Source organism: Embiotoca jacksoni, unplaced genomic scaffold, assembly GCF_022577435.1.
Source record: "Embiotoca jacksoni isolate LCO1_2020_lvr unplaced genomic scaffold, fEmbJac1.0.p SCAF_11, whole genome shotgun sequence".
Taxonomy (NCBI): domain Eukaryota; kingdom Metazoa; phylum Chordata; class Actinopteri; family Embiotocidae; genus Embiotoca; species Embiotoca jacksoni.
This window is the reverse complement of record NW_027185241.1, coordinates 15,748,551-15,775,170: the sequence shown is the minus strand read 5'-3', so window position 1 is coordinate 15,775,170 and position 26,620 is coordinate 15,748,551. Positions and strand designations below refer to the sequence as shown.

The following is a 26,620-nucleotide window of genomic DNA, read 5'->3' as shown; positions in this document are numbered from 1 at the left end:
TTGGAGTAACTGCACCGACAGTTGTAACAAATCATAGCTTAACTTCTACATAGAATACAAGCAGTTCTTGCTCTGCACCCACAGACAGCGGCCTCGCAGCTCTCGGGTCCAGAATCAGATAAGTGTCACCGTGCATGGGGTTGAAAATCCATACTTATAGGAGTTATTTTAGTGACACTCGGCCCTTTGTTTCTCTGTAAAAACTATGCAGCTCAGACAACGGAGCACTGTTTGGGCCAATATTAGCATGCAGATTCTCTGGTGTAGTGCTACACCATTTCTGTCAGTACAGTGTGGATATTGTTTCAGAGGGAGGAATGCACTGGATGTCCTCTGCTGTGGGAGCAGGCTAGTTTAATGAATAACTGTCAAAGTGGACGTTTTGGGGGAACGGCTGTATTTCCATTTCAGTGGAACAAATACAACTGACATGCTTTGTTTTAAGCTCGTTTACAATGACATTGTAGGGAGATGCATTATGCAGGGTCGACTCTGTTGCATTAATGGCGAAACCTAAACATGTCGGCCGGATTTCTGTCCAAATTAGTGTCAATTTGAAGCTTATTTTTGTATAAAAAAAAATGGTTGAACGCAGAATTGATTGTATTACTGTAAAAAATGAAGATAAATCTGATTCATCAAATTAAGATGGGGTTTGTGAGCACACCTGCTACTTTGCTTTGAGTTAACGGAAAAGAGAAGGTGGTAAAAGTGAGTTTAGGAGTTTCCTGAATACTTCAGTTTCTCGTGTCTTTAATCTCAGATTTGGTCCTGCAGCTCAGCAGGTAAACGCCCCATCCAGCTCTAGGTTAGGTTAGGTTAGGTAGTTACTTTATTAATCCCCGAGGGGACATTTTTTTTTTCGCTACAGCAGCATACAGGAAGCAATAAGATCAAAATAATGTGAAATAATTTCTCTAATGTGAAATATTATCTCTGCCGGTCTCCGCTGCAGCAGGAAGGGCCCGCGCTCATCAAAAGGGCCCATTGTGCTGCTCCGGTTTGTTGTGTGCCATGCGGGCCCGAGCCCATAGATGACCCTTGTTGTTTCTGCGCAGGCCTGGGTGAGGCAGATGCGGACCAGAACAATGGCTGCGTCTCGGAGAAGCCGGCGGTGACTGACTCCACGGGCGCTGAGGGCCCCCGCCAGCCCTGGACCCCCGCCAGCACAGCTGACCCTGACGCCGCCACGCCACGCCCCCACCTGGCCCGCCTCTTCTCCCGAGATGCCCCGGGCCGAGAGGATAACACCTTCAAAGAGCGACCCTCCGAATCGGACGAGCTGCAGACCATCCAGGAACACAGCGGAGCGGCTTCAGAGTGCGGGTCGGACAGCCCCGAACAGGACCTAGAATAGGCTAGCTTCTTTCTTTTTTTTTTCCTTCCTCCCTCTCCTCTCTTTTCTCTTTTTTTTTCTCCTCTGTCCTTTTGCTCTCTCATTTAAGAGAGAGACGAGAACCCCACATTTGACAAACACAAAACATACTACCAACTGCTACTCCAACCATGGCATCCGCAAGCAGCTCTGCGCAGGCCGCCTTCGGGCTGGGCCGGAGGAAGAAGAACCCCGGCCTGCTGGATCAGATTGGAAAGTTCTTTGGAGGGGACAAGAAGAGGAAGGGCAAGGTGAGGAAGCGGGGAGAGTAAAGGTTGAAACAAACCAACCCTCCTCATGTATCTCAGTTCATTTGGCTGATTCACCCCCAGAACCACTTTTTTTTTATTTTATTTCTTTTAACACACGTTGTAAGAATTTGTTGCTATATATTTGTCACGGAGAATTGTTTTAATTGCTGTTTTTATGGTGAACCAAAGTCTGACGTCCTGCGATTCGCAGTAACCGGCTGATGGGTACTGAATCGACTCTGGATCGTGACTTTGGGTGGGGTCTGTTTGACTTTTTATTACAGAGGCTGTGATTTTTGAATCATTTAAGGATAACTTCCCATGTTGTTCGGTTTATCTTTTATTTGAATGGTATTGACATTTGTAGCATTTTCCTCTTCAGTTAAATTGAATATATCTGCAGATGTGATGTTGTAATGTTTGTTATGCTGTTTGTTTAACGGAACATTTATCAAACTGGAGAACAGCTGCGTGTCAGTTTAGATACTTCTCTAGATGATCATCGGGAATTCGTTCTGGTAGATTATTTTGGATTTTATAGAGGCGTTTGATGATCTGCGGAGACTTCATGCAGCTTCTTTGTGGGGAGCCTCTTTGATTTCTGTGTTTCGGGGATCATTTTTAAACATCTGTGATAAAGTCAGCCACAGGGACGTACTTCACTACTGTTTGCACGGTACCACAGTCTGCTAAGGCACTTTCAAAGTTAATGATCACATTGTGCTATAAATGATCAAAGAAATATGAGATGTATATTTACATATAAGGTGTATTAGAGTAGGAGCCTGTTATCATCCCATTTGGGAATATTTAAAAGTTTGCATCCTATAAAGTAGGAGCAGGTTTATTGAATCTTGCAGACAAATGATCCAGAGGCATTTGAGCTTTCTAATCACGTTGTACTGTAGTGTTGTCAAGCGACCAACTTTCTGACTTTAGGATGAGTAAATATGAGAATAGTCAAATATACCTGACTGATAAGAACCACTTTGCCCAAAAGAAACGAGTGTCTATTTTTACCGCGATAGGAAAGGTTTCATTTGTAGTCCCGGCGCCGGGCGGCCCATCCGTTTAGTCCGACCGGGATCCACTTCCGCACACGACGGACTGCTTGGCAATGCTGCTGCAGCTACGAAGAAGCAGACTGCTCAGCTCTGCTGGTTTCGCTCCCTTCCAGTCGGTGGGCAGCGCGCTCTGCGGTGCCCTCTGGAGGAAGTGGTGATCGAATAGGGATCTCGGCTCCAGCAGCAAATTCTCGAGTTGTCCTGACAGCACTACGGCAACAAGCTGAGCCCAAGTCAGAAAGACGTTTATCAATCTTTCCGAGAGAATGAAAGGATCTACATGTTCCACGGTGACTTCTGCTCGCTGCTCGACTGTCATGAACATGACCGATAGTGGTTTGAGGGGAGAGCTGTGGTACAGTGAGCTAAATCCTGTGGAGAAAAAAAAAAATACTCTCTCTGATCATAAGCTGTTTTCCTTTGTCCAGCTTTTCGAACCCCGCCGAGTGCTAATCGGAGCGCTTCGGTACTGCAGAGGAATCGATGAACAGCATGAAAATATGCATCTCCCCCTCCCCCCTCCCCTACGCGCCTTACGCCAGCTATGAAATGGTGTTCAGTGTAAGATTCAGGATAAACATGATTTTATATATGTACGTCAGAAATCCTTAGCCTTTTCTGCTGATCAGAGTTTTGCTTTTGAAAAAGTTCAGGGAAAATGTCAACAGAACAATAATGAATCATTCGTTTAACCAATTTGCCGCAGTATTTTTTTAATTTTTTTCTTGAGTTCTTCATTCTTTTGCTTTTACCATAAAATTGTGTTTTCCTCCATATAGATGACAAGTTTATGAAAAACAGAGTTGTACAAATATATATTTATGTATTCACCAAGGATTTGCCTTCAAATGAAGAGTGTTCACATCTCAAGTAAATAATGACAGGTTAGCCCCGCCTCTGTTGCCTCTAGCAACAAACAAAAACCCTGCACCAACTTTCTGCTGCAAACACTTATTTTTCCAGAGAGAATACATTATGAAGACAGATATTTTTTAGCTTGATTTCTTATCTGCCCTGCCTGTCTGTGTGCGCAGGCATTCTTAAAGGATACTTTGACTTCTAGGCTGCAGTATTAGTGGGGACGATTGTGTCAGTGTTTTTTCCTTGGACTTTTTCCTTGGCATGCTTATTTCAGTAATATTGAGGTTGTTTTTTTTCAGGCTCGGCAGGTGTAGAGCTATTTACACAGAAACCTCTTGTGCTTTTTGATGTCCTTTGTCCGATTTATTGACATTAAGTTTCCGTCTTAAGTTTTAGTCCGGGCTTCAAGGAAATGTTAAGATAAACAGAGAAGTTTCGTATGATGACTCCAAAAAAAAAAAAAAAAAAAAAAAAGAGATAAACTCCAGCGTCAGGACATAAAACAGCTGCATTTAAATGCTAACAAGATATTCAGTCATTTCAAGTTGCAGGGATAATGACGTGCTAATCGGAGGGGAGGATTAAGTTTGCATGATAATTAGCCATTCAAGAGGATAAGATGACTTCTGAAGGAACCGAGAATATTTCTCAACTTTTAATTTGCTTCCTAATTTGTGGAACGTCACACAGAATCGGTCACGTAGTCCAAGGCGGGGGAGTGATTATGCCCACGAGTCAGGATTTTAGAAGAATAGCTTGCGATGGAAACCAAAACGTCTGTGGTACTGTACTCTAACCCCAGTGTCTTGGATGGAGAGGGGGGGGAGGGGCTCCGAGACCCCCTCTCACATCAGTTTGCTCACCTCAGGTTCTCGTGTCCTTGACCCCCAACCTGAGAGTTTATTTGAACCAGCAGCGGATCAGTGCCGATCCACTGTTTTTGTAACGCCTTCAACTTGGCGGTGTAACTGTTTGTATCTGTTGTGACCGCCGACCTGTTCCTAACCCGATCCCGTTTGAAGCTTTTTGGATTATCTGCTTGATTAAAACTCTTTAACAACAACCTCAGCGCTCTCGTTGTTTTTTTGTTTTGTTTTAATGCGTGTTTGGCTTGATGTCTCCGTCTTTGTTCTTCTGTGGTAAAGATATGATGGACCATGTTAACTGCTCTGCTAACAACTTGTAACAACAACCTGCTCTGATTTGTTATTTCTCCAACTCTGAAGTGATGTTTCTGTGTTACTTCAGCCTAAAAAAAAAAAAAAAAAAAAAACAGAAAAGCAGCCAGATGTAGAGAACAACTTTGTCTGGAGTGTCAGCCTTAACGACAATTAATACATTTCAACTCCAGTCAATCAATCATGTAAACATAGTGCAAATCAAAGTAAAACCTTTCACTCTTTCACCCACAGTTTGCTTCCTAAAACAGGGAATCTGATTGTTCTTGTTTCCTGGACACATACAAATTTAAAAAAATAATGAATCTGGAGTCACATGCACACAACAGGTATCGTCACATTATTGTAGTCTTTATGCGTGTGTTTGTGAGTTTTATTTTTTGTGAAATTCTGGCTTCAAATGTATGCACAAGATGCAAAAATGTGCGATTAAATTCAAGAACAGTCAGAAGTAGAGTCGGTCGGTGTCAGAATAAATGATTGCTCAATGAAAAAAAAAAAAAAAAAAAGATTTTTCATTTTAATTGAATTTAAATGGATGCTGCAAATGATTGATAATGCTGAATTAACAACGAGCCCGCTTCATCGGCCACACATGAAAAAGACAAAAGACAGCCTCTGTGAATGTGGCCTCAGAGTTGAAGAAATTAAAAGTGCTCATATTTTTTTCAAGCATTTCTGTTGTGGGTTTGGTTTATGCACTGCTGGCAAATTCAATCTAAAAATGATCAAGGGACCATCTGAAAAAGGGGGGGTGAATATGTTCCTTTGAAATAAATTACAGAAAAATCTTTAGCATTTCTAATTAGCAATAATAATATAACGATGACATTTCGGCATTAATTAGTAAAGGCTGTGGTAAACGGAGAGGGGTTGTCAAAGTGAGTTGAACTTTAAATCGGGGAAATGGTTTAAAGAGATTTTAGCTCATTGGTATCATAAACGTTCCCCTGACCGGTAGATCAGACTTTAAAACTCCTGTTGCACTAAAATTTTATTTTCCTTGATCTGTCGGGTGAAGCTGTCATTAGGATAAATCACATGTTTAAAGTTACTCAGTGTATCGCGTCACACGGTAGTTTCTGTGGGTTGCCATGGTTACACAGCAGGGCAAGCTAAAAAAAAAAAAAAAAACATTTTTTTGCTGCATTTGCTGCCATGTTTGCAATGAGAAAGTACGCAGGCGGCAGCAAAACACCAGCTTCAGAGGTGCTCACAGTGAAGTGAGCGAAGCCGGTTGTAATTCTGACGCATCGTTTTATGATGCTCATTGTAATGAAGGTGGAGATTTTTTTTTTTTTTTAAGGTCAAGAATCTGCAGGACTTCTTCTGCGCAGGATCAAATATTTAGCACCGTGTGTAAGGAAGCGGATTTCTGGCCAGATGGTGACCTTTAACCTTCGCGGAGGCAGTTAAGCGATCATTAACCTGCATGAAGAGTTTGTGTCTCAATCTGTGTCCTGAATCCCGATTTCCCTCATTTCATCCAGCTCATAATACACAACTATCTGAAATACACTGCGTGGGAATGTCTTGAGACGAAGCACTTGACTGTATAAAAAGGGGATGTCGCTTCTGGACCTGAAAAAGGAGGCCTGTGTAGAATTGCCTTAAACTGCGACACCACTGAGAGACGATGTGGGTTCGCTCCGAGCGGCTGCCGACAGCGACGTCCCCCCGTTGCTTCGTGAGCATCACGAGGCCTCGATGTCTCATATTTGCCATCGCCATCTTGCTGGCTTGAAGTGGTTTGGAGTCCGAAGGGACTCCAAACGAGCGGGGTGGGGAGGGGGGGGGGGTCTGACTTGATCTGATCGGGAACCCGAGGACACTCTGCGCCACCGATGGGGGGAAACCTGACGACACCGCGGGCCTGTCAATCAAACAGACACGGCCCCGAAACCACGGCTTATTTTCAAATTAACGGTGGGATGGTTTTCAGAAGGGCCGCCAGAAAAATAAGAAGAAGGAGTGACTTTAGCTAACAACACAGAAATAACTTGTGGGGAAAAAAAATGTTTTGACTTTGTATTTCATGAGAGAGTTTGAACGGGAGTCTATGGAGCCGGAGGGCCTTTTGGAGCCGGAGGGCCTTTTGGAGCCGACCTCTAAGGCGCTACATCCACTTTTATATAAAGTCTACGGTTGGCTCCAGAGAGGCTTCGGCTCCACAGACTTGACACGTGACTGGTCGGTGCTATTCGGACTACAAACGGAAACCATAATCTTGTCTCGTCGCCTATAAATTTTGCATCGATATAAAAAAAAAATAAAAAAAATTCTAGAAATAAGCTGCTGCAAGAATGACCAGAAATAAGGACTAAACGATGCTCGTAGCTTGAGCTCAGTACGTCAGAGGAGAACCGCAAAGATAGCATTCATTTTTTGGGGAGGAGATTTCGATAATACAAATATCGTAAAAAAAAATATGGATCCTTGTTGCTCTTCGCTCAGCTTAGCACGGCTGGAAACTGTAGGATACAACCAGAATTACTGTTTAACATCAGACATCAGCTTCAGACAATCCCGTGATGGAGGTTTCCGGTCGTCGCTCTTAGCTGAGCAAACAGTTCCTTGCCTGTCGACTGACCTTCAGCAGATGTGAGAGCGGTATCATGGAACTCTTGACGAGCAAATGAATCAACCATCAACCATCAAGCTTTAATTACAAAGAACCTTTCAAACAACTCAAACGTGATTCAAAGTGCTTTAAAAGCTTTTGACAAATTCTAGGATGATAAAAATGGATGAGGGACTGACAAACCAAAGAAAAATGACATTGCAAAATGTCAAAGTAGTTTTTATTAATAAAGGCACCGCAGCTCAGAGTAGAGCAGCTCGGTGGTTAATGGATGGATGTGAGAGAGGTATCGATCTCCTCCACCGGGCCTAACCCTCTCAACAAGAAAACTGAATTTGATTTAAACTGTCAACGCTTTTGGAAATCCAGGAAGGACATTAGTCTTTTTTTCTTTTTTTTTTCTTCAATTAGCATTCCTTGTCACACTGACTCGAGCAGCAGAATTGGATGATTCACTTAAACGGTGACGGAGGATAAAAGCAGAGCGACTTAAATCACAGGAAACGAAGTCATAACTCCGGACTGACTGGCAGACGATCTTCACCAAGCGCTGATCTAAAAGACGTCTCCGTCTCTGAACATCAACATAAACAGAAACATAAAACCGTCATCGTTAACAGCATGCCGGGAGCTAATGGAAAAAAACTCAGTTGCGTTTTATTTTTCCAAAATATGCGCGATACTCACTTTGACGTACGTTACAGCAGTGAACTATTCCATCCGTACCAGGGCGGTTACACAACTTATTCGGCATCATCTTGCACTTTTTGTTTTTCTTTTTTTTTTTCCCATTTATGCTTCCATTTCCTGTCGTTTACGGAACGCGCAGAAAATGAGCTGGAGTACACGCGCTGACATCAGCGGCAAATAAATAGTTGAAATAGAGGGGTTGGGGTTGGTGGTAAAGGGGGGGGGGCAGGCGGGTGAGGGGTCTTATCTTTTATGGGTTTTCACAAAACCCATAAAAGAGAGCGCGGGGGGGGGGGGGGGGGGGGGGGGGGGGGGGGGGGGTGGGGGGGGGGGGGGGGGGGGGGGGCGGGGAGGGTCACACTGCGTGGCTGTCATATGCTGTAATGGTGTTGGCGGTGAAAGTTTTGCCCCCCTTTTGGTTACCTTCAGGTTCTTTGATGTGAGGTAATGGACGTGAATCATAGCACTGTATCCCCCCCCCCCACACACAATCACACACACACACAATCACACACACACACACATGTACGATCACACATATATATAAACTACCGCAGACACACACACACACACACACACACACACAGTTTCCTGCTACATCAAAGGGGATCACAAACAGATGAATAAACTGAATAGACTGAACATACTGAGTGGGTGGAAATGAGTTATGATGGGTTTTTTCTTGAATTTCCTCCCGTGGGCTATAGATTGTTGATGATGTGTGATATTAGATTATTTCTGCTTTTCACCTTTTGTCTCTCTTCGCCGTTCGCGTGAATAACCGGAGGATTTTCTTTGTTTTTTTTTTTTTGTTTTTTTTTGTAAATGCACCAGAGTTTTGACTCAAGCATAAACGTCAGATCATATGAACCAACCTTGTTGAGCAGATTGTCCTGAGAGTACGACTTCGAACCACTCCATGTCTACCTTGGAATGACGATTCGTCTCCTTTGTTAAAAACCCGACCCACTGAAAATACTGACAACTTCAACTGCTCGTTTGTGCCACTTTAATTTGTTTTTAAAGACTCACAGCCAACCGTTTTTACAGTTAAAGTTAACAAGGCTGGTTCCATATGCAGCATGAGACTGCTGTCGTCGATGCCGACTGAATAGATGTAATATTCGGTATTCAGAGCTGCTGCAGCCGGGAATGACTTTTCAACTTAGGAAAGAAGTCCCGTCTTAATGCAGCGAAGTGCTTCGAGTGGTGTCTGCAAATGAGCTGAAGCAGAAGGTGAAGAGGAACAGCATCCTATGGAAAACATTTCAAGTAATCGTATTTTGACCACCGGCACACCATCCCGCTGTCATGCCAAAGCGTGTGATAAGCCCGGCGATCCACGACAGGATGCCGCGTCGGCGTCACGCCTCGCGTCGGCGTGAACAGTACCCCGGACGTATGACCGGGACGTATGACCCGGACGTATGACCCGGACGTATGACCGGGACGTATGACCCGGACGTATGACCCGGACGTATGACCCGGACGTATGACCCGGACGTATGACCGGGACGTATGACCCGGACGTATGACCGGGACGTATGACCCGGACGTATGACCGGGACGTATGACCCGGACGTATGACCGGGACGTATGACCCGGACGTATGACCGGGACGTATGACCCGGACGTATGACCCGGACGTATGACCCGGACGTATGACCCGGACGTATGACCCGGACGTATGACCGGGACGTATGACCCGGACGTATGACCGGGACGTATGACCCGGACGTATGACCCGGACGTATGACCCGGACGTATGACCGGGACGTATGACCGGGACGTATGACCCGGACGTATGACCCGGACGTATGACCGGGACGTATGACCGGGACGTATGACCGGGACGTATGACCGGGACGTATGACCGGGACGTATGACCCGGACGTATGACCGGGACGTATGACCGGGACGTATGACCGGGACGTATGACCAGGACGTATGACCCGGACGTATGACCGGGACGTATGACCGGGACGTATGACCAGGACGTATGACCGGGACGTATGACCCGGACGTATGACCCGGACGTATGACCGGGACGTATGACCCGGACGTATGACCAGGACGTATGACCGGGACGTATGACCCGGACGTATGACCCGGACGTATGACCGGGACGTATGACCCGGACGTATGACCGGGACGTATGACCGGGACGTATGACCCGGACGTATGACCCGGACGTATGACCGGGACGTATGACCCGGACGTATGACCGGGGTGAAAGAAGGAAGTTACATGATGAAGAGCGATGAAGTCAGCGTTAAGGACGAGGTCGGAGATGTTACGATGGAACTGACACAGGACACCCCCCCCCCCCCCCCCGTTACGCCGGTGCACGAGTCCTTGAGAAAGTATGAGTTGATCAGGATCTCTTTCAAGTAACAGAAGTAAATTACATAAAGAACCTGTTTAACATTCTTTCTAGACATCAAGTCACTTACAGGACTTGTGTAAAGTTACTCGGTTTATCTCAAACCTGGATCTTTTCCTGAACTACAGATTTAACACGCAGGTCTGCCGTTGCTCTCCTTCTCTTTGCAGGGCTCTTTCCGAGGCGCTCTCTCGCCAGCCCCTCAGAAAGCCTCTGTGACTTCCCCTCGTAAGCGAGGAGCCGAGAACGCCGTGGTCCACTTCTTCCGCACGATCGTGAGTAACGTTTAAAACGAGCTACTTCTCTCGGACGCTCGCAGGCTCTCGGGTCAGACGTTTCAAAGCTCTTCAGCTGTGGTTGCTTTTCTTGGACTGTTCTTCCACGTCTGCCTCTTTGTTCTGCTTTCACTTCCTCTGATCTCTCACTAACTCTGTCGAAAACCTCTTTACCTTTTCTCGTGAACTCTTCTTCAGGTGTCCCCCGCCCCTCCCAAGTCCAGGGTGAGTCTGGTTCACGTTGTTCAAAACTTACAAGCGCACATTAACACATAAAGACAAAATCCCTTTAAAGACCTACAAAATGCAAGTATTCAGTATATTTTATCCAATATTTACAGTCAGCATTGAGCGACTGCACCTGATCAGACTGTTTAGACAACGAAGACACGGGGGAGTCAGGACAGGATCGCTCTGAGAAACTAAAACTTTACAAAATGAAGGAGATCAAAATTTAAAAAAATCTGAGACAATAAGCCGAATGTTTGATTCAGTTTTTCATTTCTTTGAGCCTCGTCTCGCATCGACGTTGGTCTAAAGCACAAAAATCTATTCGTTTCGTGAGAACAGCTTCACGGTCGTGCGATTCCTCCCTTTGAGACCGGGTCGTCGGTGAAGGGAGTCGGGGGACGGGGCGCGGCTCGGGTGTGGCCGTTTGGACAGAACAAAGGATCTTCACCCGAGACTGCCCGTTTCACTTTGTTAGCCGTTTTTGTTGAAACGAATACACCATTTTGTGTTGTAGATCGACGTAACTGTGACACGCTTTGATCCGAGTGTGCCATTAGATTTAGTCTGAAATAATGTGGCCCAATAACAACATTAACATCCGCCGAAAGGACGATAATTCCAAAATAAATGGCATCACTTATAAATCTTTTATATGTCATAAGATACTCCCCGTTCGTTCTCTGTTTTAACAAAGGTAGAAACCTATTTACGTCAGAAACACATCAATGCAGTCTGAATTATGTACAAAAACGTGCAACAAATGTTTACAGAATTTTTTGTTTAAATGGTGTAAAATAGCTTGTAGGCCAACAGTGTGCATGCTGCAGGGTACACGGTGTGTCTTTGGCTTTGTTGCTGCTGAATGTCACTAAATTTGTGCTCTTTCCAACGTGAGCATCTGCCTTGCTCCTCTCTCCTCACCCCTCCCCCATATCTGCCCCCCCCCTCCTCACCCCCGCTCCTCCTCTGTTCCTGCCTCCCCCCCCACCCGTGACCCTGTGACTCCTCCGGACTCTCCCACCTGCCTCCTCTCCTTCCCGTCCTGCCTTCGCGCTGAGTAAGACACACACTTTTTTTTCTATGTGTCCCCTTTTTCCCTCCAACCTCTTGTCCTTGTCTCTTGTTTATCTGCACTTCCAGTGGAGAGGACTAGCAGCCAAGATAGGCCTGGTAGGTTTTTTTTTTTTTTTTTTTTTTTAAAGTGCACCGTGGAGTCATCATGCCTAATTAAACTTGAAGGAGCAAGCGAGGTCGTCCTCTCGACCTGCCTTCAGCGTGACGCCTGTGGCTCTCGCTCTCCATCGGCCACTTATGCCTTCCTAATCAGTCCATACATCAGCGATAACGCCCTCATTTCCTTCCAACTTCAGTCCATTTTAAAGCACATAATTCCCATTTTGTGACTTGGCAGGCTGACTCATCTTCATCATGTGCGTGTCTTGTATATTCACGATTACACGGGCCGTGGTCTCCTCTTCATCATCCTTGTTTCGTTTGAAAAAAAAACAAAAAAAACCTTTGCGGCTGAATGAAGTGAGGCTGCCTTCTGCTTCGTTTGGCAACAGTATCTGCTTTTAATTCGACGTTCTCGCGCGTTCGTGTGAAGCAGCAGAAGGGCGGCTGTGGGGGAAAAGAGAAAAAAGGGACTCTGCTCAGGGACTGTATGAAAATTATTGGCAAAAGGGACGAGGGGCAAAAAAAAAAAAAAAAATTGGGACGGGATTGTGATGACAATCATTCTTTTGCCTGAAGGTAGGCAGGTTATCTTTTGATATCGTAAATCAGAAGGTTATCATCTTTCTACGCGTTCCTGCATTCTTTCATTCTGCGGGCCGTTTTTTTATTTTTTTTTATTTTTCCACGTGGTTCTGTGTCTTTGCCACGATATGAAATATTCTCCCAAGATCATGAGGAGCAGTCGGGACGATGGGTCCATCCTGTCCATGCTTGCCAATGAGCGGGTTACGTGTTCTGCTGCTGCTGCTCGGCCTACCGTCCTCGGTTGCGGCCTTTTGCAAAAAATAAACCAGGAAAACGTCTTCGCCGGCGAGCCAGCCTGATCGCCTGACGGCGAACAAAACGCAGCGCTGTCCATGGTTCTGAAACAGCACTGCAATATGTCAGCACGCTTGATTGCTGTTTACAGTGGGAAAAGAGACAGAAGGAAATGACAGTTAATGAAGTGTGTGCATATCTGAGCACGCCTCTGTGTTACTTACTTGAAAGGACGGAGTCTTCGAGCTCAATAAGCCGTTTCATCCGAGTGTAAATTTTGAACTGTTGCCAAACGCGCGGTTCACGACAAATGAACAACTCTCAGGCTCTTCGAGGTCTGAGTCACACTGGGTTTAACATTTCCTGTCATGTTTTTAAGATCATATTAAGCGTGTCATACCTGTTTTCCATGTTTTTAGAAAGTGAGTGACTATGCGACACGTTTCCCGTTTTTTTTTTTTTTCATCAAACAGAAGAATTGCCGAAAACTTTCAACATCATTTTTAATCAGGAAACTTTTTTTTTCATATTTTAACTTTGCAGCTTTTCCAACTCCTGTATCGTTCAAATACTTGGATGAAAACCTCGCCGGAGGCGGAAGACTGTTAAAGTGTAAAAGTGGAGCAGAAGTGCATTGCTCCACAATCAATGCCTAGTTTTTCTCCCCCCCATGGGTGTTTTTGGAGAGGGCACCGATCCATCACTCCTGAACACGGCCTGGAGAGGGACCTCCTATTTATTATAGTTACATCTCTCGTAACTCTCTGAACTTCGCAGCACCACACACAGAACTGAAAAAGGAACCGGAGGCTCTCTGTAGAAAGATCAGCCACATATTAATCCCCCGACGAACACCTCCAAGACTCTTTTGACATTCTCGACTCTTTTTCTCCCTCTGCCAGGGCTCCCAGAAGTCACAGTCCGCTAAAGCCAAGAAGGCCAGTGCAGGGGACGGCAAAGGGACCCTGACTAGGATCTTCAAAATGGTAAAAAAAAATAAAAATAAATACACTTTCTAACTTGTTTTCCAGTGGTTCCCTACAGTGCATATTTTTTTTCTGGCAAATGAAAAGGGATTTCACCCCCCCCCCCCCCCCACTCTAATCACTTTGTTGCCCCTATTGTCTTTTCTGCCTCAGTGATGATGATGATGATGATGATATCAGCAGCAGAGTGAGTAACTTGATACATGATGGAGGGTTACTTGAGTTTAACTCACTTGTTCGACATCGATGTGCTTGGAAGACGTCGTAATCTCATTACAGCCAGCAGCAGAATAATAAGAGGCTTTTAGACGCGAGATTGATCATCGTTCACGCTCCGAGCTTTATGCCAGCGCTGGTGTAATCATGCCGGAGGAGGGTGATTCAGGTCTGATGAGGCTCCACCGGGGTCTCCACCGGGGTCTCCACCTAACACTCTGTACCTGCTTCAAAGGGAAGGATCGGGCTGCTTACGCATAACCTGACATTCATTATGCAACGTCATCATCGCTTGCAGAGCACGGAGGCTCCTTCAGGAGGACTCGCTGCTGCAGAAATGTTGGCGCAATGTAAAACAGATAATTGGTTCCCGCAGCGTACCTGAAAAAGTTACCGATCAAAGACCCGCAGTGTTGAAATTATAGATTGTCTGCAGGTTTTTTTTTTCCTTTGTCTTTTGAACATTCGTTTGCCAGTAACTTAAACAGCTGCAGTGAAAACAGCTCAAGTTAAAGAAAATGGAAAAGACATTCATAAAAAAAAAAAAAAAGCTTTAAGTCTATGAACCATGGTTCTATTGGGAAATATAAATAATAAATATTTAAATAAACATATCCTATTGTAAGATTTTTTTTTAAAATATGAATAATAAATACATTTATGGAAGATTAAAGTACCAAATGGCAAAGTTAGATGTTAGCCTAATAACTTGCTGGTAAAAAAAAAGTTGGATATTTCCCTCGTGAGTTGGTGGAAACCAAAAATAGAGCTAAAAGAAGGAATATTGGCAAAGAAACACAACTTGAAATTACATCTAATTTTAGTCTCTGCCTGATCAAGGTCTAAATAGTCAAGCGTTAGCTAACATACGAGGACATAAAAATGAGCTTTTAGCTTTAAACAACAAAAAAAATTCATTGGTGAAGCTTTCAACGCCTAATAGTTGTTGTTTTTTTTAAAGTCATAAACATTGCAGCTGATGGTGGTTTTCTGCTACATCTGTTGGCCAAAGAGAGAAAAAGGTCCGTCAGCGAGGCGACATGGAAACACAAACTTTGTCAGACGAGTCGGTGCTGTAATAACGAGCTTCCGATTAAAAGAAGTTTATTTTGTGTGTGTCAGAGCGCGCTCTCGGTCAAGATCTCATTAGACAGCGGAAACTTTTCAAGTTTGCGCTCGAGCATCTCACCATCGCCGTTTTGTTCACAAAAAAAAAAAAAAACGCCCTAAAACATAAATCGTAGAAAACAGGGGGGGGACAGACGGGGAGTTGGGACTCCGCGCTCCTGCTGTGAGGAAGCTGAACGGAGCGTTTCAAACTCCCACATTGAAAGTTTCAGGACATTTCGGTCTGTCTCATATTCAGCCAACTTTTCAGCTGGAGCACGTATTCATTAGGACTCGCCGCGGACTGCGGTGCTCACGGCTGCGTGACTCGTTATAAGTTCTGATCTGTTTACATTTGTCATGAAGAGGAGCAGCTTACACTCTCCCACACTTTCCTTTTCCCCCCCCGTCAGGTTTTAATCAGCCAGCTGCTCTCGACTGTTCCGGTGCTCTATGCTGAGTCGTTCTCTTTCAGAAGAGATCACGAATTACATGTAAAGTTGGCTGTAACAAAAGCAAAGTCGGCAAGCTTTCGTTTTCTGAGGAAGAGTGAAAAGCTTTCCACGATACGGATGATCTTCTTAAGAAGTCCCTGGAGATCAGTCTCATTTGTATAATCTTTCTGCCGTTTCAGAATCTTCTACTCTTGCTGTTTCTGATCTGCGGGAGCAACGTTGTCTCGGAGACAGCTCTGTGATAAAAAAAAACAACAGGATGTCTGATTTGGAAATATATAGCACACACAAAAAATAAACAACACGTGGGGAAAACTGGGAGTTTGTGCCCCTGAAGGGATGAAAAGCTTGACCAAAACGGTCTGAAAGTAAAGGAATGATTCTCAATTTTTAGGCTGTTTATTGTGCGATACTAGCCTATGTCAGTACTATGAAAAATTAAAAAAATAATTTTAGTTGAAAATTACAGAAACAAGAAGTAAGTAAGATATTAGCTCATCATTTCAACCCAGCATTACATTTGGACTTACAGTCTCATAAATTGGACTTCACATTTATATTTTTGTTTCATTTTGAATACTGACTGAAAAACGGACTTGTTTTTTGCTTTTTGACATTAAATTCCACAATTGTAAAATGTACTTCCTCATAAATGTGACTTTTATAAATAATTTCAATTTCGTGGTTAAATATAATTATTAAGTAACGTTTTTGTTTTTTTTGTTTGTTTTTTAAAGGAACTGTTTTACACAATCACAATTAGTTCTTTTGTACTTTTTAGTCGGCCATTCAAAAACCTACAGCGTGTCTGTACTGCAATGAACTGCGGGTAAATCAAATCAGAAACACGTGGTGAACTTTGCAGCCCGACTCTCTGGAGGTCTGCAGGAAGTCCTCTTGAAGCGCGTGGTGAGCTGGATGAGCTGTGTGTTGGGACGAAGTCCGCACATTTTGGATGGAGCCCGACTCACTTGTGTGTGAAGCAGTGTGACTGCAGACTGACTGACGTCACACAGGCAACTCTGTTTGGATGTCTGAGGAAGTGAAGTCCAAAAGCTGCAATTAACACTTATCGACATCGGTGCCGCCCAAGAAGAACAAAATAGAGGTTTTCGAGGTTGTAACGCTTAAAAAGTCCAAATTTTACCATCTAACTGCAATATTGTATCTTAGTATATACTCTTGTTCTTATAATTTGTAAAAAAAAACAAATGCACTATTCTGACTCCTTATCTCGTGTTCTTTTCATGAATAAGTTTGACTCATTTATAATTTTGACTTAATATAACATTCCCTGCCTTTATCATAAGTTTTACTCATTCTGTAGTAATTTCCAAAGGTGCTATTTCACAAATATGATGCGGTATATCATATTTTTTTTTATTTTATACATTTTTTGTTCTCCTGGTTGAAACATTCTTCTTCACCTATTGCAGCATCGCAGGCCTGAATATCGCCTACAAACATACTAACCTGCTTATTTCTCAACAAATGACTACATTGATTTTTCAACGTTAAGCCCCGGTGTAATTTGTTTTTAAAAGGGTCACTTAACTAAAAGATGTGCGACAACAACTCTCAGCCTCAAAGAACGACCCGATGAAACCTGACGAAACAAAACACATTAACTGTTCCTCCGAGAAGGGAAGTGACTATTTATACAGGCAGCTGATCTTTTCAAACGGCTTATGATTTATAATGCCCGTCATCGAGGGGGAAGACTTGCAATTTTGCTGTCAAAACTTCTTCGTTCCAATTATCTTTTCACTGAAATTGCTTTATCGCCTCAGTGTTGGCAAGTCCCGCAGCGGAAACGACTTCCGCCGTCGCCTCCTGAGAGAAATGACCGGCGGGCCGGAAAACATCAGTGTAGTCCTTCGGCGGCGGAGCGGACCCGCCGCCCTCTCGTACTCATCATGTGTCTTGTCTGTCTCGCAGGGAAGCAGGAGTGCTTCTCCAGCCAAACGCTGAAGTCCCTCTCGACAACAAACCCCTTCCAACAGCACGAGGGCAGATGTTCAACAGCACGGGGGGGGAAACGAAACAAAAAGAGGAAGGACTGGAGTAAATCTTGTCGACCCTTACGCTCACCTTCTCCTCCGCCTCTGTTAACACTCTAACGTTCGCTAAATTCCTCCTCTCCCCCATTATTACTGCCCCCCCACCCACCCCCCACCTTCCCCTTTGGCTGGTAGATAGCGACACAATCTGTTCCCCACCTTTCCTCCCCTGCATGCGTTGTGCTTTATTCTGTGCGGTCATCATCGCCGGTGTGAAATGTTTGCTGAAGTTGATCCCGAAGCCGCTCACGTGTGCAGCCTGAATGACCCCCACCCCCCATCCCCCCCCCTTTCCGTCCTGGCTCTCTTTCTTTCTCTTGTCTCTCTCTCTCTCTCTCTATATATATATATATATAAATATATTTAGTCGTGCTTGAGTTTCTGTGGACGTCTTAAGATGATTTTCGCTAACAAACGGAGGCTGAAGCTGAAGCAGACCCGGAGCGGTTGAAGGTTCGCGCCGGTGCAAGTCCGACTGACTTGACCGTCATTGCTGCATGTCGACGGGATGAAAAGGCCGGGTCGTTTTTGTTTTGGGAAAAGAGCGGTTTTCTGTCCTGTCACGCCGTCTTACGTCACTTCCTGAACCCTTTTTTGTTTTTCTTTTTCTCCGTGCTCCCCGTCCGTGTTTGATCCTCGTTTTGTGAACGATTTAACACACTTTACATTATTAGGAGAGCCATTTTGGTCCCACTGTGTTTTCACTGAACCCCCCTGTGCCTCAGCTGTAGTTAAGTGTCCTGTCATGAACGTGATGTCGATCCATGTTTGTCACCATATGAGGCTGGCTGCGGATTTTGTGGTAAAAGTGACATTTTTAACCCTTCTAAATCTGCAATAGTCACTGAAAATTTGATTTCTTTTTCAGTCCGTGAGATAATGACATGACTAACTTACCTTTCTGCACGTAACTGAATTATTTCATGGCGCAGTTTAAAAGCTGCAGCGCGATGCCGGACCTTTCCTCAGTGCTTTAGCATAGTCTGCTGTAGGTCTCTTTGTCCTCACTGTTTCTCATGCACGGCGCGCACACACAAAAAAAGCCAGCGCTCAGCAACAAGTGCCTTTCTTCACGACTACCATGAAATACAATGATAAGCTGTGTTTCCTTTTGTCTTGTGGGGGAAAAAAAACAACAAAAAAAACAATTTCAAAAAGGTGCTCTGAAACTAACTGTGGAGTGACTCTTCTTGACAATGTGGAAGTTTTCTGTGAGAAATAATAAAAAAAAAAAGAAAAGAAGGAAGTTCCATCCACCTTCCAAAAGCAGGCGTGTGTGATGTGCAGCGTTCGTCTCTCCTACTGTTTGCGTGTGCTTGGGCGTTGCAAGTGCTGTTCTTTTTCTGAATGGATCCCGGGAATGAATGTAAACATCCTCCTCATTTATTGTACGTGTAATAAAACATGACCAGCCACTTAACTGAGAATAAAAAATTAAAAAAAGATATATTATAAAACCAACTGTACTGTCTTGCGTGTTGAAGTGTGTCCTTACTTTTGTCCAGACCGACGGCAAATGATGCGTCATAACAAAATCAAATAAACCTACAGTGAAGGGACGTTACTGGGTCAGGTCGCAGCATCACGTCGAACAGAGGTGCGACATCATTTCTTCCAGAAAGCCACAAATGCGTGACTCTTTGGGTAATCGTTATTCACGCCGAGCCTCCTGTGCTCATCGCAGCGGCAGATGGAGCGTTCTCTATTCAGCCTCGAGTATACTCACACAGTGGCTGTAGAATGCATTTTCATGCTATGTTGAAATCACAGAAGTACAAAGGCTTGGGCTGGGGCTCTGGAAATACGAACGCATATCTTCAAAAGGACCTCATCTACCAAAAAAAACACACCTTTATTTCCTTTAAAGAACTTTTTTTCCAATGCAATTGTATGTAATCATTATTGAAATATGAATCAGAGGGAACAGGAGCAGCAATCACGGACTAGCTGTATGAATCCTACATTGAACCTGGATAAAAGTATACTGACATATCAGTGCTAAATCAGCACAGCAGTGCTAGATAAAGGGGCTCTAACAGGCATAGGGCCAATTTATTTTTTATGACTAATTGAAATACAATCTTGCATGGTGTAGCTGAACATATTGTATCAATAGAGATTAGTAAAACTATGAGTCAAAAAGAAAGATTAGAGCTCCTTAAAACAGATTTAGAAGAGACGGTATCTGGGTGTGTGTGTGTGTGTGTGTGTGTGTGTGTGTGTGTGTGTGTGTGTGTGTGTGTGTGTGTGTGTGTATGTGTGTGTGTGTGTGTGTGTGTGTATGTGTGTGTGTGTGTGTGTGTGCATTAGTGGGGGCCTGTTGCTTCAGGGACGGGTGACGATAGACTGTATGAATATAAAAATGGACATCGCCTCTGGGTCTTAAAAGTGTCACCAATGCGGAGGTGCCTTAAAGTGCAATACCACTGAAGGCCAGTAGGGGCTGCTCCAAAGAACCTCTGGCTCCTATAGACTCTCATTCAAAAAGGGCCAACTTCTCTCAAGAAAGACAAAGTGGAAAAAAAAAAAAGTACATTTTAGTGTCGGTCGCTAAATTCGCACCTGATCAGTGTTCTCGTGCTTCTTCTGAAAATAGTTCCATAATAAATGAGATAGTAGGCCTCTCAAAGAGAGGTATGTCTGGGAGGGGGGGGGGGGGGGGGGGGTGTTGGTTTTGATTGACAGGTTGCTGTCACAGGTGGGCGGGTATAGCGTACTCGGTTAGATCCACCCGTCCCTTCTCCCTAGCTTATCTAAATATGGCCACGTCTGTCTCCAGAAAACCAGTTTGACGGCTTTTTAGACGCCAAAACACTGCAGAGCAATTTTCCTATTTCATAATTTCTCGAGACCGCAGGAGGTAAACACAGTGTTCACTTTACAAAGTCATCCACCAGCAGTGTGCACGTGCGGGTGTTTGACAGGCCAGCGCCTTTCAAGATGATGTTGGGTTGCAGTTCTGGAAATGTTGAACCCGATTCAACTTCTTTCCACGACAGACAGCAGCTGCCCTGCAGCATTTGTTTTGGAGACAACGTTGTTTGTATTCTCCAAATTATTGTGAACACACCCTCATGGTCTTACAAACACGTCGTCTTCCAGGTAAGACGGTACATTATCTGTATAAATGTTCGCAAGCTTGCGGTCTTCTTCCTTTTGTCGTGCTTCTTTGTGCGCAGCAACCTTCGACAAACTGTGCAAAATTATACATCGTGTCTGTAAGCCACAATAAAGTCGTCTCTTAAAAACAATAACCAGAAACAGGATGTTCACTTTGTAGAAAAATTATTTTAATCTTAATATATTATGGACAATAGAAAATACAACTGCAAAAAAGAAGACACAGCTTATCGTCTGTACATTGGCTTTGCTTCATAACAAATGCAACATTATGCTCAAATCCCATATATTCAAACAACCCAAGTGGCAATTCATCAGAAAATATACGCAATCTAACAGCATTATTTACAAAATAAACTAGACTGAATGAAATGTCGTGGCTGTGGGTCTTCATGATATGACAACAACAGAAAACATAATGCTGACATCTTTACCACAAACTGCATGAAATCCACCAAAGCATTCCGACAGGTTAACTTAAAACTAAAACTGACATTTCACTTTAAGATGACATATATACAGTATAAATATGTAAAAAAAACAACAAAAAAAACCTGACAGATTTCTCGTAAACCAGTGTAGAAATAAATCTTCTGCGCCGTTACTGACAGCAGGACAGCTGACTGCAGCTCCCTGTGAGTGGGCCGGTAATGAACAGAGAAGACACCGGGTCGCTGGGGGGCTTTTTCAGCTCCGTAGTTTCCTCTCTCTCCAGCGGGGTTAGCATCAGAGGGGTCTGCATCTCCTCAGAGGTGGATTCTCTGGGGTGCCTGTGTTTATCGGGCCAAACCTCTCCGGAGGTCATCAAATTCATGACAATCAGACAGCAGCAGCAAAACAGATAAATGTCATTAAGCCAATCGCTGGGAACCAGACTCCCCTTACGTCACTGCTAATTGGGATAAACAGCAGGGGACTGCTTCGAGGGTCAAAGCCTGGAGCAAATGTATTACCATAAAACCCCCTTGAGAGGAGGCGTATGTTCATATATACTTTGCTGTTTAGTGTTAAAACCCAAATCAGTGCTCTGGACCCTCTCCAGAGCTTTTTTTTTTTTTTTTTTCCTGTGGACCGCGGTCAGTGGAAGACATTGTGCCAATCTGCGGTGGATTCAGGAACCACTTCCAGGTCCAGTTCGGGCGTCACCTCGACCTGAGGCGCCGGTTCGTCTTGGCCCAGGGACACGTCCTGTATTTGACCTGGAACCACAAGCAGACGTTTGCATGACTCTCTTGCAGCGGAGTACTCCCGGCGCTCCGATACAGAAGAAAAATCCATGAAGACGCGTTCACAGAGCAGCGCCAGCAGCGCTGATGGTTGATTTCATTTGACACTGGCTGCCACGCAGAAGACACCATCCGTCAAAAAACAGCAATCTTCCTCTTTCCCCCCACTCCCAACATTTGTTTGTAATATTGCACATTCTCCCTGCTCCGCCTTGCTTCACAAAGCGCCACGTGTGTTACACAAACACGGCAGATGTGACATATGCTCGTCGGGAGTTCTGTGATATGAGCCGTGTGTCGCCGGGCATTAAGCTCAAAATAATGTTTAATAATGTAAAGGAAATAATAAAACAATAAGTCACCGGCTCGGCCCGAGAGGTTCAGAGACGCTTGTCCTGCTGCTGGGGGCTACAACCTGAATTACACTTCACAGTGGGAGTCATTTCATTTTCTCCCATTATACCTGCTCTAGATTTGAAACACTTCAAAAACACATTTATGAAGTTGCAGGAGTGTGAATCTTTTTTTACAAGCAAAAAAACCCCAACAACTAGTTTTTACTTGCAAAAACAAAAAACAGCAGATTTATTCTTTCTAACCTGAATAGAAAGACAAATGCAGACAAAGGACACAAATATCAAGGACTGATTTGACCTTATACAAATATTTTAACCTTGTGGACGTGCAGACAATCGTGTGAAGTCCCACATGGAAAACTGTGAGCTGATTCCCAACAGAGAAGAGTTTAGAATACAGCTTCCTTTTTTTTCTCTTGAAAAATTACAACAGATGTGTTAAAAGGACAAACAAAATTAAAAAAAAAACCACACAAACAGAGCAAAGGCTTCTGGACAGTTGACAAGATGACCTATAAGCAGGGTTTTGTCTAGTTTGTGGGGGGCTGAGGTGCTGTGGTAGCTTTGGGTGGAGTTTAACTAAAAACTCTGCATTTGTACATAATTGTAGACCATTAGTCAGAAAAATAATAATCACCAAACATTGGTAAAACAAAGCTTAATATGAAGCTATAGTGGCTCAGGTGATGAGAAAAAACACTTCGATGCTGCATCTCGGTGTTCCGATGGCAGGAAAGTCCGTATACAAGCCATCAGTCAGAATGTGTTCACATTATTTAGATATGAGGAGCGAAGAGAAAAGAAAGAGACATAAAGAAATGGGTCGTGGTTAATACGTAGGCCTCACCGAAACCTTCTGAAAAGTCTAGAAAGGAAAAATCTAAAGAATAATAAAACAAAAATCTTTCGTCAAGACTCATTTGCCTTTGGTTTGTCATGGAGTAAATAATCGAGTAAAATAATTTAGCTGAAGTCGTGCTTGTTCTACAAGATGAAATGCTGATTAAATGGTTTGAGGCAGTCGATCAGGATCACAGGAGTTAACAGTCATTCAGCCTGTCTGAATGCAGAAATGTCCTCATTGTTCAGTTTCTCTGCGCAACACTGAACATAAGAGGATCAAAAATGAAAGAGATTTATTTTCTGCCTTATCTCGGAGGAGGAGATAAGGCCAAGCATGGAACAGATAAAGGCCAGAGGGCCATTTCCAAGCAGCCTGATGTTCCTGTGACAACAGCCGAGAACATTATTAGAAAGTTTAAGGTCGTTAGAGGAAAACCGAAGACGAGGAAAGTTCAAACGGTGGAAAAAGACTCGACTGATCAACATCAAGGCACAGCAGAGTCGGTTACACGGGAGCGGTTTGCGGTTTTGCACTCATTGAGAAGTGTCGAAGTCTCTTCAAAGAGCTACAAGAAGGGCTTGATTGAAAGTGATTGCCTCAAAACCGAGTTCGAGAACAGCGAGTTCACGTGTCAGTAGTCGGTGCCGGCGGCCAGTCGTGACCGGCGGTCACGGAAACACGCGTAACTCGGGTGTTGATGTTGATTAAGCCGCCTGACGTTGTATACTTAGTCCCAAACGTTATTGCCTCGCGCTGCTCCACGCGCGTTGTCACGCTGCACTCCATCCGTGCTCAACAGGAACGGTCTTTCAACTTTTGGACCTCATATATCCAGTACTTCAGGAAAAAAAAAAAAAAAAAAACAACAACTCTAATTTCACCCTGCTGGTGGCTCTAGAAAAAAAAAAAAAAGAAAAGAAAAAAAGCTTTATTCTTTGGTGGATCATGAAAGTCTTTACAAAGTTTATTCAATAGTAAATAGTAAATGTTCTGCACTCGTAAAGCGCTTCATCAGCTTAGCGGTCCCAAAGCGCTTTTGACACTCGTTTCCCGTTCACACACACACACACACACACACACACACACACACACACACACACACACACACACACACACGTTCACAACTACTGAGGCTGAGCTGCCGTGCAACGTGCTCGCCATCAGGGATACATTCACACACCGATGGTACGCTGTCGGGAGCGACTTGGGTTTCAGCGTCTTGCCCAAGGACACTTCGGCACGTGGCCGGGAGGAGCTCTGCCATCTGAGCCGCGGCCCCAGCGCGGGGAAAAAGCTACGATATCTCACAAACAGTTCAATTTCAAAGACCTGCGACAAGTGAAGACATTTCTTGAGACACGACCTCACCTGGAAGGCTTTGACTGGATATTTCATCAGTGAGAAGCCGGACTTCCGTCGAAAGACGAGCTGACGGTTTTCTTTTCCATCTCACTTTACTATTCGGTGCCGTCAGGGAGCGTCAGCTGTGGCGTGCACACGCCGTGTCTCATCTCGCATCCAAAAGCAAACTCGCTGCTCAGTTGTGAGGCGGACGCAGACCGTTTGTGTCTGTTCGCCACGGTAACCACCCCAACGCAGCATATTGAAAAGAGAATGACTTTTCTGGTAGTTTCTATGGACTTCGGAAACATTAGCTGACCTGGAAACATATTTTCGATTTTCCTGCATGACCGTTGAAAACCTTTAAAGGCTGAATTCGTTGTGCTCTAACCTCGGAGAGTCTGGGTCTTATTTGCTCTGACACTCAAGAGGGAAATGTTTTAGACCTGACTTTCTAACTCATCGACACCCACTGAGCCCCGTGGGAAACCGAATGGAAGCTTTTGTGTGATTGGTTTTCAGGTTTTAAAAGTAGAACAGGTCTGTCAGCGGTGTTCTTCCCCTCAGGTTGTCTTCAACCTGCTTGCCTGGCAGGATCCAACATGGGATGTTTGAACGCAATTAATAACAATGTGTATAAATGTCTGCGTCATTTGCACTCTTCTCCAAGGCTGACTGAAGGGGAGCCGCGGTTCAACTGAGGCCAACATGAGCAGGCGATAAATTAAAATGCACCACACGCCGGTATCAAAGAGGAAGCTTCGAGTGAACAGTCGACGGACCTGTCAGCACTATTTTCCTGCTCCAAGACATCACCGGTCCTGCGAATGTGCGAACACATAAGTGATGAGCGTGTGGGTGATGCAGCGTTGGCAGTGAAAAGGCTCATTTTCCACAGATAATGAGGAGGATCCTCAAGTGACGAGCCAAAGAGACGACGCTTGAGGATGAGAGCTAGTTAGTGCTGTGCGGAGGGGGTAGCGCCAGCGCCAGCGCCGCCTCCCAGCAATGTGAAGTGCTCAGGGACACCTTTGAAATGTGCAGTGCCGGACAAACAGTCCGCCACGGAGGACATGTGTCAATGAGACACAAGCAGCCTCAAAAAGACTTCATTACAGCGGTGGACAAAGTATTCAGGTCCTACGGCGGAGGCTATTTGTTGTTATGTGCAATAAGTATTATTATATTTTCAATATTCTTGTGCAGTCTCGCTTTATACGCACTATACTCTCTTTATACTTTTGTATTTATATTCTATTTCATTCTATTTTGTTTGTATGTATCTCTAAAATATCAACAAGCTCAAAAAAACAATGCATTTTCCAGCAAATACAAGTGCGTTTTAAAATAGTTTATTTATCTTGAAAAGTAGGGAGAAGTTTTGTCAACCATTAGCAGAACATCGAATCCGTTTATCAGAAAAAGTTGAATTTCAAATGAAAACCTGTCATTATAAAAGTTACTAAAGCTGTCAGACAAATGTAGTGGAGTAAAAGTACTATAATTGTCTCTGAGATTTAGCGAAGAGGAAGTATAAAGTTGCATGAAACGGAAATACTTAAGTAAAGTACAAATACTTCTAATATGTACTTAAGTACAATACTTGAGTAAAAGTGCTTCAATATACGTACCCACATATCCACCCTGATACTTTCAACCCAGAAAAATCTGTTCCAGAGCGAAAGAGAATCAAGCTGAGGTGATTAGTGTTGTTCGGTGCTCCCCGCTTTTGTGTGTGTGTGTGTGTGTGTGTGTGTGTGTGTGTGTGTGTGTGTGTGTGTGTGTGTGTGTGTGTGTGTGTGTGTGTGTGTGTGTTGGTGCCGCTCACCGTAGCCGTGGGATCTCTTCATGTGGTGTTTCATGTTGCTCTTCTGGGTGAACCTGATGCTGCACACCTCACACTTGAAGGGCTTCTTTCCAGTGTGTTTGACCATGTGGACCTGCAGAGCGCTCTTCTGGTTGAAGGCCTTGTCGCACTGACTGCACTTGAAGGGCCGCTCGCCTGCAGTAACACACACACACACA

At 44.3% G+C, this 26,620-nt stretch overlaps 3 protein-coding genes across 10 annotated transcripts in view; 2 read left to right on the top strand and 1 right to left on the bottom strand.

Annotated features, from left to right (window-relative positions):
* The window catches only part of LOC138194537 (myelin basic protein-like), a 47,264-nt gene extending 45,904 nt beyond the window's left edge, over nucleotides 1-1,360 (top strand). For all 4 annotated transcript variants that reach the window (XM_069143343.1, XM_069143346.1, XM_069143345.1 and 1 more), the window contains one exon: nucleotides 1,059-1,360. In XM_069143343.1, coding sequence (XP_068999444.1) covers nucleotides 1,059-1,357 — 299 coding nt within the window. In that variant the 3' untranslated portion in view covers nucleotides 1,358-1,360. The remainder of the gene's footprint in view (nucleotides 1-1,058) is intronic.
* On the top strand, nucleotides 1,360-19,169 carry LOC138194539 (myelin basic protein-like). 5 transcript variants are annotated; one of them, XM_069143349.1, is made up of 7 exons: nucleotides 1,363-1,626; nucleotides 10,554-10,658; nucleotides 10,857-10,883; nucleotides 12,030-12,059; nucleotides 13,787-13,870; nucleotides 14,024-14,057; nucleotides 17,587-19,169. In XM_069143349.1, exons 1-6 carry the CDS (start codon nucleotides 1,507-1,509, stop codon nucleotides 14,024-14,026), a joined length of 369 nt encoding a protein of 122 aa, XP_068999450.1. In that variant the 5' UTR covers nucleotides 1,363-1,506; the 3' UTR covers nucleotides 14,027-14,057; nucleotides 17,587-19,169. The 5 variants fall into 5 exon arrangements, with proteins under 5 accessions (XP_068999453.1, XP_068999448.1, XP_068999450.1 ...); XM_069143352.1 differs by lacking the exon at nucleotides 12,030-12,059 and having other exon boundaries at nucleotides 1,360-1,626; nucleotides 13,796-13,870; XM_069143347.1 differs by lacking the exon at nucleotides 14,024-14,057 and having other exon boundaries at nucleotides 1,361-1,626.
* A 1,807-nt stretch (nucleotides 19,170-20,976) lies between these two features.
* Nucleotides 20,977-26,620, bottom strand: part of LOC138194533 (zinc finger protein 236-like) — a 60,110-nt gene continuing 54,466 nt past the window's right edge. The window contains exons 31-32 of the mRNA XM_069143339.1: nucleotides 26,424-26,597; nucleotides 20,977-22,027 (exon numbers count right to left, since the gene is read on the bottom strand). Of these exons, the coding sequence (XP_068999440.1) occupies nucleotides 21,906-22,027; nucleotides 26,424-26,597 (296 nt within the window). The 3' untranslated portion in view covers nucleotides 20,977-21,905. The remainder of the gene's footprint in view (nucleotides 22,028-26,423; nucleotides 26,598-26,620) is intronic.

What these genes read in the sequence shown, in the direction of transcription:
- LOC138194539 (XM_069143347.1), top strand. Translation starts at nt 1,507, where the DNA reads ATGGCATCCGCAAGCAGCTCTGCGCAGGCCGCCTTCGGGCTGGGCCGG. An exon ending in TAGCAGCCAAGATAGGCCTG is followed by an intron (nt 12,060 to 13,786) that starts GTAGGTTTTTTT and finishes TCCCTCTGCCAG; the next exon opens with GGCTCCCAGAAGTCACAGTC. An exon ending in TGACTAGGATCTTCAAAATG is followed by an intron (nt 13,871 to 17,586) that starts GTAAAAAAAAAT and finishes TCTGTCTCGCAG; the next exon opens with GGAAGCAGGAGTGCTTCTCC.